This window comes from Brassica oleracea, chromosome C9 (assembly GCF_000695525.1).
Source record: "Brassica oleracea var. oleracea cultivar TO1000 chromosome C9, BOL, whole genome shotgun sequence".
NCBI lineage: Eukaryota > Viridiplantae > Streptophyta > Magnoliopsida > Brassicales > Brassicaceae > Brassica > Brassica oleracea.
The window spans coordinates 53,316,530-53,329,558 of record NC_027756.1 but is presented as its reverse complement, the minus strand read 5'-3'; the positions used below and the strand labels follow the sequence as shown (position 1 = coordinate 53,329,558).

The 13,029-nt window shown below is 39.1% G+C and overlaps 4 protein-coding genes and 1 pseudogene across 5 annotated transcripts in view; 3 read left to right on the top strand and 2 right to left on the bottom strand.

Annotated features, from left to right (window-relative positions):
- Positions 1-79: 79 nt before the first annotated feature.
- Positions 80-1,256, bottom strand: LOC106313684 (40S ribosomal protein S17-4-like). The gene is made up of 2 exons (XM_013751572.1): positions 1,176-1,256; positions 80-693 (listed from the first exon to the last, which is right to left on the bottom strand). The coding sequence occupies exon 2, from the start codon at positions 660-662 to the stop codon at positions 252-254; it is 411 nt and encodes a 136-aa protein (XP_013607026.1). The 5' UTR covers positions 663-693; positions 1,176-1,256; the 3' UTR covers positions 80-251.
- Positions 1,257-2,300: 1,044 nt separating this feature from the next.
- LOC106318150 (transcription factor DIVARICATA-like) lies at positions 2,301-3,520 on the top strand. Of its 2 annotated transcripts, XR_001265301.1 has the most exons (3): positions 2,301-2,736; positions 2,852-3,337; positions 3,442-3,520. XR_001265301.1 is itself a non-coding variant. In XM_013756017.1 (2 exons), the coding sequence occupies exons 1-2, from the start codon at positions 2,444-2,446 to the stop codon at positions 3,177-3,179; spliced, it is 621 nt and encodes a 206-aa protein (XP_013611471.1). In that variant the 5' UTR covers positions 2,301-2,443; the 3' UTR covers positions 3,180-3,352. The 2 variants fall into 2 exon arrangements, 1 of the variants encoding a protein (XP_013611471.1); XM_013756017.1 differs by lacking the exon at positions 3,442-3,520 and having other exon boundaries at positions 2,852-3,352.
- A 273-nt stretch (positions 3,521-3,793) lies between these two features.
- Positions 3,794-6,590, top strand: LOC106318151 (annotated as a pseudogene).
- Positions 6,591-6,676: 86 nt separating this feature from the next.
- On the bottom strand, positions 6,677-10,886 carry LOC106318149 (probable disease resistance protein At5g04720). Its single transcript, XM_013756016.1, has 5 exons — positions 9,971-10,886; positions 8,962-9,332; positions 8,529-8,884; positions 7,836-8,041; positions 6,677-7,748 (listed from the first exon to the last, which is right to left on the bottom strand). Exons 1-5 carry the CDS (start codon positions 10,770-10,772, stop codon positions 6,919-6,921), a joined length of 2,565 nt encoding a protein of 854 aa, XP_013611470.1. The 5' UTR covers positions 10,773-10,886; the 3' UTR covers positions 6,677-6,918.
- Positions 10,887-12,463: 1,577 nt separating this feature from the next.
- Positions 12,464-13,029, top strand: part of LOC106312993 (probable aspartyl aminopeptidase) — a 2,703-nt gene continuing 2,137 nt past the window's right edge. The window contains exons 1-2 of the mRNA XM_013750709.1: positions 12,464-12,764; positions 12,850-12,985. Coding sequence (XP_013606163.1) covers positions 12,545-12,764; positions 12,850-12,985 — 356 coding nt within the window. The 5' untranslated portion in view covers positions 12,464-12,544. The remainder of the gene's footprint in view (positions 12,765-12,849; positions 12,986-13,029) is intronic.

Here is a 13,029-nt window from a genome sequence, read left to right as displayed (position 1 = left end):
ATAACCTTTGTTAGAACTTAGCTATTCAATTTGAATTTTATGAAAATTATCGTTTCAAGTGGTCACTTTTTCTATCATCAAAACTCAAAAACCATGGAATAGAAAAAAAGAAAAAAAAGAGTCTAACTTTCAGTTTCAGACATCAAGTCATGAATCAAAAGACATAAACACTCAAACAACCGCAACTCTTTTGTCCCTAAGATTGAAAAGGCAACAGCATCTTGATTGACTGATAATAAAGAGCAAACTCCTCAGAACCTTCTGGGTGGCCTGCCAAAAGCAGGTGCCGGAGCCTGTGTCTCGACTTCAGAGAAGCCAGGAGTGTCAGCCATTCCAAGGGAAGCAAGCATCTCAAGAGTCTCCTTGTCCACCTTGATCACATCGGTCTTGATGGCAGACTCATCGGGAACAAAGTCCATGCGGCGCTCACGCTCTTCCTCTTGAAGCTTGAGCGAGATACCACGGACTGGTCCCTTCTGGATCCTCTTCATGAGATGAGTGGAGAATCCAGCGATCTTGTTGCGGAGACGCTTCGAAGGGATGATTGCGACTTCTTCGAGGATCTTCTTGTTGGTGTGGAAGTCGAGAGTCATGCGAGAGTAGTACTTCTCGATGACTTGGCGAGAAGATTTCTTCACGGTCTTGGTACGGACACGCCCCATGTTTCAGTTTATCTCTGAGTTGCGTACTTACCTGCTAACAGAAGAGCACAAGTTAACTCATGTCTTATTAGCATGAACACATTGAAATAGTCATTTCAAAAATAGAACCAAGAGAGATCATTAAACATATGAACAAGCATGAAGATACTAATCAGAATACATACACTGTTTTTTAGCAAGAAAACATCGAAACTCATTTTTTTTATTTTTTACAAAAGTAAATAAAAAAGAGAGTCAATAATATTGCAAAAAAAAATTAAGAGGATATTTATCAATAACATATGAACAGTGAGATTGAAAGAGAGGTTTGCTAACTCTTTTAATCTAATCTAATCTAATCAATCGTTACATACACCCACATTGACGAATCTAGCAAAACCTAAGACTACCCATTCTACACCTTTCAAACAGTAAAAAAAAAAAAAACAGATAATACATAGATCACAATCTTCTGTATATTTCCTATGAGTTCTCTCGACAGTTATTCAATGTCTAGGGTTAACCAGAACGTACCTGCGAGGAAGATGATGAAGCGGCAGCAAAAATGAAAGGAACAAAGACGGAGAAGAGAAATTGCCTTTTCTTTATATATAAAAGTTCTCGTTAGGGTTTATTTGTTATCCCTCTACGGGCTCTAATATAAGCCCATGTTATATTATTGGGCCTAAGTTCGATTCAATAATGCTAAAGCTGATACCCTGTATTGGCCCAAAAAGTTAAAATCTTCTATGACTTTTCAAATTAATAGTCGTCAGTCTTGAACTTTTTAATGCTACACTCTTGACTAGCATTAATGGCCCAACTGATGACAAATTTGGTCAAATTTTGCGGTACATAATTAAACTATAACTAAAAGTAAACTGGTCAAAACAATGGACAATCATGCAATTTTTACTTTTACGAGATTTGTTCTCTCTCAAACAATTTTAAATGTAGTATCACCAAGAAACATGATAAAGAAGAAGAACAAGTGTTACATACGCTGAAAGTTAACAATTAATAGTAGAGAAAGAGTAAGGTTTAAAAATGATTAAGATTTTAAATTAAACCGGGGGTAAACTAAAAGCAGAACATCAGTCGACATAGTGACAGACAGGGATACCTTCTAGATTACTTTTTTTTTTTTTTAACTTTTAGGCGGTTTTCTAAAATAGCTACGTGCTCCGATACTATTGGAATAAATGTGGCATATGCTTATAATAACAAGAGAACTGTAACAAAGTCTAGCAAATTCAGTCGACATGTGAGGTGTGTGTATCCTAAAATTAAATAAAGAGAAAAAAATATAGAAGGGAGATATACAAAAGACATACCAATTATACAGAGAAAACGTGTTGAAGTTGGTCTCTGAGCTGCTTATTCCCCCCATTTAATTTTCCAGCAAATTCTTCTCCTTATAAATTTTATTTTTACAAAACTATCTTAGAGCATGATTAACGCGATGCGTTTCTTATGCGATCCTTATTTTTTTTTTTTTAATAGATAAACTAATTGCGGGCCACCACGTGTCGGTGGGGCCCGCAAACAGTTGAAAAACTCACCAAACTTCGATTCTTATTTTGCCTTCCCCGTGACCGATTTTCCCCCTTTCCTGTGGTCCCCCCCACCTAAAAACCCCTCCTAAAACTCCCGATAATCCTGGTCTTAAGAAAATACAAGTGAATCCGTATAAATAATCGGAGACTCTTCAACAGTTTCTCTGACCTCCAACAAAATTCAGATTTTTGAACTTTCCCACTTTGGAGTCTTTTTTTGTTCACACCACTCATAAATCTTTGGATATGGCGTCGAGTCAGTGGACAAGGTCGGAGGATAAGATGTTCGAGCATGCTTTGGTGCTTTTCCCTGAAGGTTCTCCTAACCGGTGGGAGATTATAGCCGACCAGCTACAGAAATCTGCTGGTGAAGTTAGGGAGCATTACGAGGCCTTGGTGCATGATGTCATCGAGATCGAGTCTGGCAGAGTCCATGTCCCGCATTATATGGATGACTCGGCGGTTCAGATCTCGTTTGAGTCTAAACACGGAGAGAACGAGCGGAAAAGAGGAACTCCTTGGTCGGAAAGCGAACACAAGTATGTATAAATCATATTTCCAAAACTTCTTTTGCTTTAGCAAACATTATGGGTTTAGTTGGTTATAGAACCTAAGATGATACAAGAGTTGAATATTCTGAATGTTTGATTGCAGGCTGTTTCTGGTCGGATTAAAGAGATATGGTAAAGGAGATTGGAGGAGCATATCTAGGAACGTGGTGGTAACGAGGACACCCACGCAAGTCGCTAGTCATGCTCAGAAATATTTCCTTAGACAGAACTCGGGGAAGAAAGAGAGGAAAAGGTCGAGCATACACGACATAACTACGGTCGATACTAGCTTAGCCATGCATGGTTCCAACATGGACTGGAATGGGCAGCATGATAGCCCTGTTCAGCCTCAGCAGCAACAGATCATGTCTGAGTTTGGTCAGCAATTAACACCGGGTGGCCATTTTGAGGATTTCAGTTTTCAGATGTGATGAAAGAAGGAAATGAAATTGCCGATGTTTTAGTTTGTTAGCGTTTTACACATTTTGTTGTGAATAGGAAAGCAATAACATTGGGTATTTGCTGATGAAGATGGTAATGAAAGACTAAAATAGCGAGGAAAGATTTTTGCAACACGCAAATACGTTTGGTACCATACCATTTTAGGCAGTCATTTATATCTTCATCTAAAACTTGATTTCTACAGAACACAACACACTTTTTATTTTTAACTATTGCTTGCTTTATGACCAGATGGTAGTGCGAGTGATGAACTCAAGGCTTCTTTTCCTCAGGTTTCTGCGTAAGATAGTGAAAGCAAACAATCAGCGAACGGATTCGTTTAGTTTGGTATGTTGTGCTAAATGTTCATTTGTTCCGAAAGCAAAGCCAGACTCATGCAAGATTACCTTCCCAGCACTTTCTGGCTTCTGTTGCTCGAGTTTCTTCTTCTTCATCTCTAGGATCTCCTTCTCCATATTCTACAACCAAAAAGAGTTTGGACCCTTGGAAGTTGGTTCTTGTGAAGTTGAAGATCAGCTTCATAAACTAGACAGCGTGCCAAAATACATTGAAACAATCATTTTTTCACCCGTCATAGAAATTTTTTTTCTGAGGCTAAGTAATGAACGTGGGAAACACCCATGTATAGACTCAAAAACCAAAAAAAAAAAAGCACTAGAAGCTAGAGATTACATAAAGATAGTATGATCCATTTCTTCGATAAAGACTATGCTGGTGGATCACACAGACATCATTTATTTCCAATCTTTTTCTAACACACGCCTTGTAAAACTCATCGAGCATTTGATTCTGATCAATTTTTATCAAAAATAGGCTTGGATCAATGATAGTTTGGACTTCCTTTACTCCTTCTTCCGCCACCAGCTGCCAGACTCGCTTTCCCGCTCTAACTTCACCTCCAGTTCTATCGCATGCTTTCTTCGCTGATCTCCGTGTAATTCCTCTATCCACGAGGAGGTTAGTACTATTAGATATCTCAGTTTCCGGATGATTTTTTTTTTTAGTCTGCTTGCTCGTCCTGATAACTTCCATTTTAGTAAACTTTATGTGGCATTTGATGTTCGCCTACTCTAAGTTCGAATCTACTAAAAACGTTTTGCTCTGTATGTGCTCGAACGATTTGTTAGTGTGTAACTTTTTGTAGATTCTCGTATGAAGTAGTTATGAACATTGAATCTTTCTTTGTAATTTGATAGCTCTATGAGCCAATTTCAAGTTCTTGTTAGCTTTGTATAATTTTTATCTGAGATCTGCTAATATATATATATATATATATATTTATGTCATTGATTGATTTTGAAACGCAGTATAAGGAACCGAGTATATGCTTCGATTAACAACATTGACGTTGCTACTCCATCTCATCAGGTCAGTAACTTAACGATGCAGAGAGTCTACTGTTATGTGTATAGTTTTTTTTTTTTTTAATTTGTGATTTGATTTTCTTATCTTTTAATAGGGAAACGATCTGCTTAGTTTTGTGTTGACGTGTGCTTTGAGTGACATTTCCTGGATAATTTGATCGCAGAAATCACAAGATGATGATGATGATGACTTTGTTCCAATGCCAATGGTCTTGAATCTTGATAGACCAGGATGCTGACCCTGAAGCCACCATTGTTCAACTCAGTTTTGGAGATCGTCTTGGGGCTCTCATTGACACTGTGAGTGGCTTCTATCGCCTCTTTTGGTTTTATATGCTTTCTTATTGATGTGACATAAGCTTTAGTTATTCTTTGATCTACTGGAGCCAGATAGAGATTTGTAGCGTTTTTTTTTACTATCAGTATTAGATTATCGCTGCATGTCTGTTGATATTATGCAATCTTGCTTTGTTTTTCAGCTTATGAATCATTGTTGTGTTTGGCAGATGAGGGCGCTGAAAGATTTTGGATTGGGTGTTACAAAAGGAACCGTTTCAACTGAAGGATCCGTTAAGCAGACCAAATTTTCTATAACAAAACTGTAAGCAAAGCCGTTCTTTCCCTGCTCCTCTTCTGCCTTTATGTGTTCTTTTGTCACTCATTAGACCTCTTGATCAATAGGATGTAAAATCCTTAAAGCCCTGACTTGTGTTGATTGTATGTGATAATCCCTTGGATATTTGGTTTAGAGTATGCTAGTATTGGTTTTAAATAGACTACTAGCATTGGACAAGTGATTGAGCATACTCTAGATGAAATTTCCAAGGTATAATCATCAAAATATTTCTGTCTTGTGCTACCTGAATCGGCATTTGTAACAAATGCCGTAATTAATTTTTCTTTATTACAACAGAGACACTGGTCGGAAAGTGGAAGATCCTGACTCATTGGAGCAAATCCGATTAACAATCATCAACAATCTTTTGAAATACCATCCGGTGTGCTTCAGCTTTCTTTCTCTCTTTACACATTCACATTCACATTCACATTTCAGCTGTTGGATATTTTTTAACTTTGCCTTTATTTGCTTTTCAGGAATGCAGTGATCAACTTGCAATGGGTGAGTCATTTGGAATAAAGGCCCCTCAAAAGAAGGTAAATGTTTACTTTGCTTGTTGGATTACTTCTCTGTCCTATGTTTTTATGCAAACGCTTTTCTTACCTGGTATCGAAACGGTTTGTAGTTGTTGGTTAAAGGCACCTTTACTGATATGGTAAGTCTGTTTTTGATTTATATTGTGACAGATTGATGTCGATATTGCGACTCACATACATGTGAAAGAAGACGGACCAAAGAGAAGGTATCTATCGAGTGGAATAACTACACCACAAGGTCACGTTATAAGTTAGCCTGATCAGATAGTTTACATTACCTTTCATCGTTTCGTGTTTTGTCTAGCCTGCTTTGCATAGAGACAGCAGACAGGCCAGGTCTTGTTGTGGAGATGATAAAAGTGATGGCAGATATCAACATAGACGTTGAATCCGCAGAGATAGACACCGAAGTACTCAAAGCTCTTAAACCTCTTTATATAATCATACAGTGTGACATTTCCAACGCCTTGTAATAACAATTCCGTTGTCTTATTAATTTTCTTTAGGGACTAGTTGCGAAAGACAAGTTTCACGTAAGCTACCAAGGGCAAGCGCTAAACAGTTCGTTGTCACAGGTGAGTTCATGTTTCTGTTACTTTATACTCTAAACCTTTAAACAGAGAGAGAGAGAGAGATCTACAGAATCAAACTTATCCTGCAGGTGTTGGTGAACTGTCTGCGTTACTTCCTGAGAAGGCCTGAAACTGACATCGACAGCTATTAATTAGCTTTTTTGTTTGTTCCAAAACAAAAACGGCTTTTTCTCCTTTTCGAAATCGCATCTGCTGCGGCCTATCAAGTCTTCCTCTTTTGAACATTATGTGGAAACTGGTAATACCATCACGTCTGCGATATTTTTCTGTCTGGAACTGAACCACATTGGGAGCTAAAGAATAAAACACGGTTTGGTTCTTATGTCACTGAAGATATAGTCTGAAATCTACTAATAAGCCAGCTAAATTTATAAGTGGATGATTAATAGTGAAGATTATTGAGTAAGAAGTTGCAAGGAAACACTTGCCGACTCTCGAGTCTTGAGTGCTTTAAATGAAAATACAGAAAAGCTATAGCTAGTTTGCTACAGATTAGCAATAAGTTGCTTACGTAACATGCTCCTAAAGCCAATGAGGGGGAGATTACGAACCTACTCGTTGAGCCTGCGTTAATGGAACATACACACAACTTGATCCTACTCGTTGAGCCAATCAAGGCTGAAGCATTTTTCAGCGCCTTCAACACGAAGTCCCGGAACCACCTTCTCGACATGTTCCCACATCCACAAAGTCTCTACATCGCATATCACATGGCGTAGAGAAGTCAATGAAGCCGCAGAGCTAGGTATGCTCGTTAAGCTGCATTCTCTCATGTCGATTTTCTCAAGCGTCCTCACCTTTCCTATCTCTTCCGGAAGAAAACTCAGGTTGACACACTGAGAGATGTCTAGGTACTTTAGTCTCGGCAGCTCACAGATCTCCACAGGGAGAGCTTTCAGCTCCAGACAAGCGTATAGCCTCAGAAGCTGAAGTGCCTTTAGCTTGCTCAGATTCTTAGGTAACTCGCTGATGCGGGGACAGTTTGTTATGCTGATGGAGTTGAGAGAGGTGATTCCACAGACGGTCGTTGGTAGTTCCACGAGATCATCACAGTGATCTATTGTGAGATCAGACAAGTTTGGGAAGATCTGGGACATGTCTACTGATGTTTGATCAAAACTGTTATTGATCTTGCAAAGGATCAGAGACATCTTGCGGAGGCTTTTTAAAGGAACGGTACTTGTAGAGAGTTCAGGGACATGAACCCTCTCAAGCCAGAGACTCTTGAGTTTGGCCAGATTGGTAAATGTGGAGAAGTCATGAAGATGCGCAGGAGACATACCGTTGTTGATAATCACCAGCGCTCTAAGCCTTCCCATCTTAGCAATGAAAGGTGGCAGTACATAGCTCTCTGCAGAGAAGTTTAGTATCAGAACTTCTGCCTTAGGGAGTTCCATGTCAAACCACTCCATCTCAGTCATCTCCTCTGTAATAAAAAAAAAAAAGCAGAAGTCCATGTCAAAACGTTATGATTCTAATGAGAAACTAAATCAACTGTGTAACCAATTCTTGCCTGTGTGGATGGAAACTATACGTGCATTGTATGCCTCATCATTTCTCCTCTCCCATTCTTTTGGAAGCACTGACTCTCTCCTTGGCATCAATAGCCTCTCTCTTTTGTTAACTCTCCCACGGTTGCTAAGATGAAGTGCCAGGTCCCTTAGAACATCGTGTTGCGTCACAAAAATATCATAGTAGCTAGTGTACATAGCGCCAAACCTGAAATATTATACATGGTCAGTTAATAACGGTTAAACCCATAGAAGTGGCTACAAAAGGATGAGATCATAGTCATAGAGAGTTGGCTGTATAAATGTTACTAGGCCTGCTATTTTGGTTTTGCAAAACCGAACCAAACCAAATTTCCGGTTTTCTCTTAGCCAATTTTTTTAAAAATAATTTCAAAATTTATTTTGGTTCAGTTATCGTTTAATTTCAGTTTTAAACTAGAAGTTTGGTTTAAATCGGTTTAAACAACTATTTCGGTTAAATTTGGTTACTTTAGTTAAATTTATTTATTGTGTAGTTTAGGTATAAACCGGTTTAGTTTTGGTATATATATGTATTTTAAAATAATAATTCGGTTAACCATTTGGTTCGTTCAAACCAAACCGAACCGGTAACCGAATTGATTTTTAAAAGCATTCTGAGCCAAACCGATTTTTTTTTGGTTTGGTTCGGTTTGAATCCGCAGGCTAAATGTTACCTTGGATCTTTGACAAGAGTAAGGAGATTCCTGTTTGATAGATCAACAAGAACAGCAAAGGCAGTTGCATCCTCAAGATCATACATCTCAACCCACATGTTGATGATAACATCAAGAGGGATCTTCTTGTCTTCAGGGAAAGCACCCATATCCATGAAACACTCTCTGGTTTTTGGGTCTAGAGTCTCTAGAGTTGCTTCTATTTGAGCAAACACTCTACTCTCATGAGTTTCATCAGCGGGTTCACCTTTTGATAGCCTTTTCACTACACCTTCCCAATATTTTTCAGGTCGGCCTTTTAAAGAAGCACCAACGACTTTCAGAGACAAAGGTAGACCTTTACACTCCGCAACAACCTTCCAAAGAGAGTCAACAACATGAGTACTGAAACCAAAAGTGAATCGTACTATGCATAGCAGAGATCCATTAATACCTGCTTGACCAGCTCTTTGCTGTATCCAAAAGGTACTGATTTCTCGTTGAACGCAGAGAGACAGAACAGAGACGTTGCTTCATTTTCATTTAGTAACTCTACTTCATAGGTTGTTCTAGGATCTGCTAGCTTAGACCGTGAGACCACAAGAGTTGTGGTTCCAGGAATCTTAAACATCAGCTTGTCCAGTGCTTCCCTTGTCCAAACATCATCAAGGATCACCAGCCTCTGTGTCTGACCGACTGGTTCAGGAAGAGTGGCACCAAAGCCATCTTCATTACCAGTAAGAAATCCCCATATAATGGCTTTCAGTTCCTCAATATTGGGGGACTGTGAGACAGTCAGAAACAAAACTCGTCTCCCGAAGTGGCCTGTAAAAGATAAACAAATACAAGCATCTGAGAAACAACAGTCTCTATGACTCTAAATCAGAGTCTAATATCAATATCAATATCAAGAACTCAACCAATAGTTCACCAGAGATGAACTAAACATAAGCAAACATACCATTTTGTTAATTCTAGAAATGACTTAGATCTTTGTGCACCACACCAACATTCGTTGGATCGGACAAGTATAAATATGGTCTAAAGGATTGTAAGTTTATCATTCACATAATCAACAATACAAACAATAAACGGATATTTGCTTCAATTCCTTTATTCTCTTAAATTTCTTTGCTTTCTTCTAAGTTAATTCGCGTTTGTTTACACAACAATTAAACAACACATAGAGGTTAAACAGAGAGCTTAGAGCATGATTAACCCGGGGTTCTTAAGATGAGGTTCTTAACGGAAGTTAAAAAACAGTTCTAACTTTTAACTAAAAAGCTAAAAACCGGTTCTTAAATAAGGATTTTTGGAAGAGAGACGCCATGATTATGCCACGGTTCTTAGAAGTTAAGAACCGGTTCTTAGCTTTTTTACTTAAAAATTAAAAAACAGTTTCTTAACTTCCGATAAGAAACCCACTCTAAGAAACCTGGGTTAATCATGGTCTTATATATTACCTAGGACCTCTTCGTCCCTTGCAAGCTCTTTAGCAAGAGTGGTCTTCCCTGAACCGCTCATCCCCGAGATCCCGACAAGTCCTCCTTCATCTTTCAAACCAAACATCATCTCCTTCACCTTCCTCTTTCCCAACTCCAACCCCACCCCCAAGTTCCCCAAATCACCTTCTGTCAACATCTCCATCGCAGCTTCACCAGCCTTCATCTCCTCCTGCACCAAACCACCTCCCCTGATCTTCATAGACCCCATCTTCTCACTCAAGCTATCGAAACCCCTGTCGATCCGGTCGAAGCGAACCTCAGAATCAGCGCGAAGGTGATGAACGTCACAGAGAACATGGAGAGGCAAGCCCTGGATAAACCGCGAGATCTTCTTCTCCAAGTCTTCCATTTTCTTGGCGTGGTAAAGCTGACGAACCATGTTCCAGCGGTTGCATTTGAGAACCTTGTCGGTGAGCTTCTTGCACTTGTCTAAGGTTTCAGAGAACATGCGGAGCTGAACCTGGCGATGGGCGCTCACTTCTACTCCGCTGTAGACGATCTCCTTGATGGTCGGTTGAACGCCTGCGATCATGGTGGCGAGATTCTCCGCGACGCCTCTGCATCTCAAGGCTTTTTTGGATACGGCGAAGAGCTGTTTTACGAGCTCCGTCACAACTTCTCCACCGATAAGTTCGGCCATGATGAGAGAAAGAGAGAGAGAGGGGATAGTTGGTGTGTGGTGAAAGAAGAACTGAAGAAGAAAAGTTCCCCACGGCGGAGTGAAGTAAAGAAGTAGACGGGAGACGTGGGACCCACTCATGAAGCTTCGTCGCAGTTCACCTTTATCTCTCAAGTCTTTGTTTAATTATTTAGTCTCCGGAGGAGAGGCGGAGACCCAATATAGAAAAGACTTTTGGAAGAGAGACGCCATGATTATGCCACGTCACCTTTCAATTATTTGTGTTGTCTTTAAGTAAGCGCGCGAAAACGGATAATAATATTCCGTTCGAAGGATATATATATACGTACTAGATCAACTTTTCTTTTTCAAAATTTTATAAAAAATAAAAGTTCTTCAAACTATTCATATATTAATATCGATTAAATATTACAACTCGTCTTTTTCAAATTTTTATAAAAAAATAAAAGTTACTCAAATATTAATATCGATAAAATATTACATCTATATTATTACATGAGAAAACAAGAGCTTATAACCAACCAAGCTACCCCTTAAACCAAAGTAGTATTAAACCAGAAGATATAATCAAAGTAAACCAACGTAAACCAGAGCAACAGTCTCTTATACACCGTCTCAGCCTATCGAAGTTCATGTCCATCCGATCGAAATGTACTTCAGATGTGGCCAGCTGCTCGTTCAGGCTATGGAGATTCCTGTCAATTTCACCGAAACGCCGTTCCACCTGCTCGAAGCGGGCTTCAGAAACGGACTGGAAGTTATTAAAATCAGCGAGGATGTGCATCGATCAGCAATGGTCCCTTGAGAAAACTCGATATTTCCTTCTCAAAATCTTTCATTATTAACGAAGCGTAGCTTTGACAACACGTTTCAGCGCCTGGAAGACAGAACCCTTTCAGCGAGCTTCCTGCCCCTCGCTAGGGTATCAGCGAACCTACACAACTGAAGCTGGCGATGGGGGATCAGCTCCAGGCCACAGTATTGGATATCCTTGACCGTGGGTTGAATATCTCCAATCATGTTGGCGAGCTTTACGGCCATACTTCTATACCTGAACACTTTCCACGATATATACTGTAAGGAGCTGCTTCCCGAGCTCCTTTGCAATTTCGCCCACGACAAGTTCCGCCATATGTCTATAGTTGTGTAAGCCGATGTATGTGTGTGTGAGAGATCAGTTGGTGACTGGAGAGGGAAAAGGACTCGTTGGATATATTATAAGGGGAGAAGTGAAATTAAATAAACGTAGTACCCCCACTAACGAAGTTTCCTAGCAATTTCGGTTTAGTTCAAAGTCCAAAATGCAACCTCATCTGCGATTATTTTTAAAGTAATTATGTAAAAAAATTCAACTTTAATTTATTATTTTATTAGAAAGTATAAAAATGTTATATTGAGTGATAATTATATATGTTTACGAAAATTCGACTGTTTTATACTTGAATTCTATTTTATAAAAAATATCAAACTTTATTTTATATTTTGTAAAAAAATTTAATTAATTTACATGATTATTAAAAAATATTGTTTACTGAATCTCGCAAAACAAATTAATAGTATAGTTTAAACCACATATTGGAAACTGAAAAAGGAGTTTCACCAAACCATTATGTTGATAATGACAGCGTTTTTAAACATGGAAAGAAACAAACTTTCAAGCTCTTGACAGTCTGACTGGACTGGCCGAATCCATTTGATTTTTAACGGGCTTCAAAGCCGACTTCTATATATATATATTTAGACGGCCCATTTATACAAATTTGATTTCAAACTCTTATATTTGACCCGACCCGAGCCTATCTGTATGTCTTGGTATAAGGCATTTTGATTGAAAGAAAAAAAATAAGAGCAGACACAGTGAGATCACGACAACCCGACGATTACATCGTTTAATGGCGGCCATAGCTCGCCTTCCACTAACACATTCTCTTCCAACGATCCTAAACCATACGCGCTTACTACCTCAACGTCGTCTCTCCTTTCCTACTTATCTCAATCGCTCTCCCTTTCGCTCCTTCTCGGCCGTCTCCTCGGGGAGTGATTCTAATGCTTCTATTGTCGGAGATCTTCTTGATTATCTTAACGAATCATGGACTCAGTTTCACGCCACTGGTAAAACTCATTGAAACACAGTCCGACCTTGTTTTTTTTGTTCATTTATTAATTTGATTTGATTCTTATTTGCTTGATTCCCCAGCTGAGGCAAAGAGACAGCTTTTGGCTGCTGGGTTCCATCTCCTTAGCGAGAACGAAGACTGGAATCTGAAACCTGGTGGCCGTTACTTCTTTACTCGAAACATGTCCTGTCTTGTTGCTTTTGCTGTCGGAGATAAGTCAGTTCCCGTTTCACTTATGTTTTTTTTTTTTTTTTTTTAAT

Excerpts from the sequence above, each read along its gene's own strand:
- LOC106318150 (XM_013756017.1), top strand. The coding sequence starts at position 2,444 with ATGGCGTCGAGTCAGTGGACAAGGTCGGAGGATAAGATGTTCGAGCAT. Across the intron at positions 2,737-2,851 it reads TGGTCGGAAAGCGAACACAA|GCTGTTTCTGGTCGGATTAA; the intron begins GTATGTATAAAT and ends GTTTGATTGCAG.
- LOC106313684 (XM_013751572.1), bottom strand. The coding sequence starts at position 662 with ATGGGGCGTGTCCGTACCAAGACCGTGAAGAAATCTTCTCGCCAAGTC.
- LOC106318149 (XM_013756016.1), bottom strand. The coding sequence starts at position 10,772 with ATGAGTGGGTCCCACGTCTCCCGTCTACTTCTTTACTTCACTCCGCCG. Across the intron at positions 9,333-9,970 it reads AAGGGACGAAGAGGTCCTAG|GCCACTTCGGGAGACGAGTT; the intron begins GTAATATATAAG and ends TATCTTTTACAG. Across the intron at positions 8,042-8,528 it reads ACTCTTGTCAAAGATCCAAG|GTTTGGCGCTATGTACACTA; the intron begins GTAACATTTAGC and ends ATAATATTTCAG.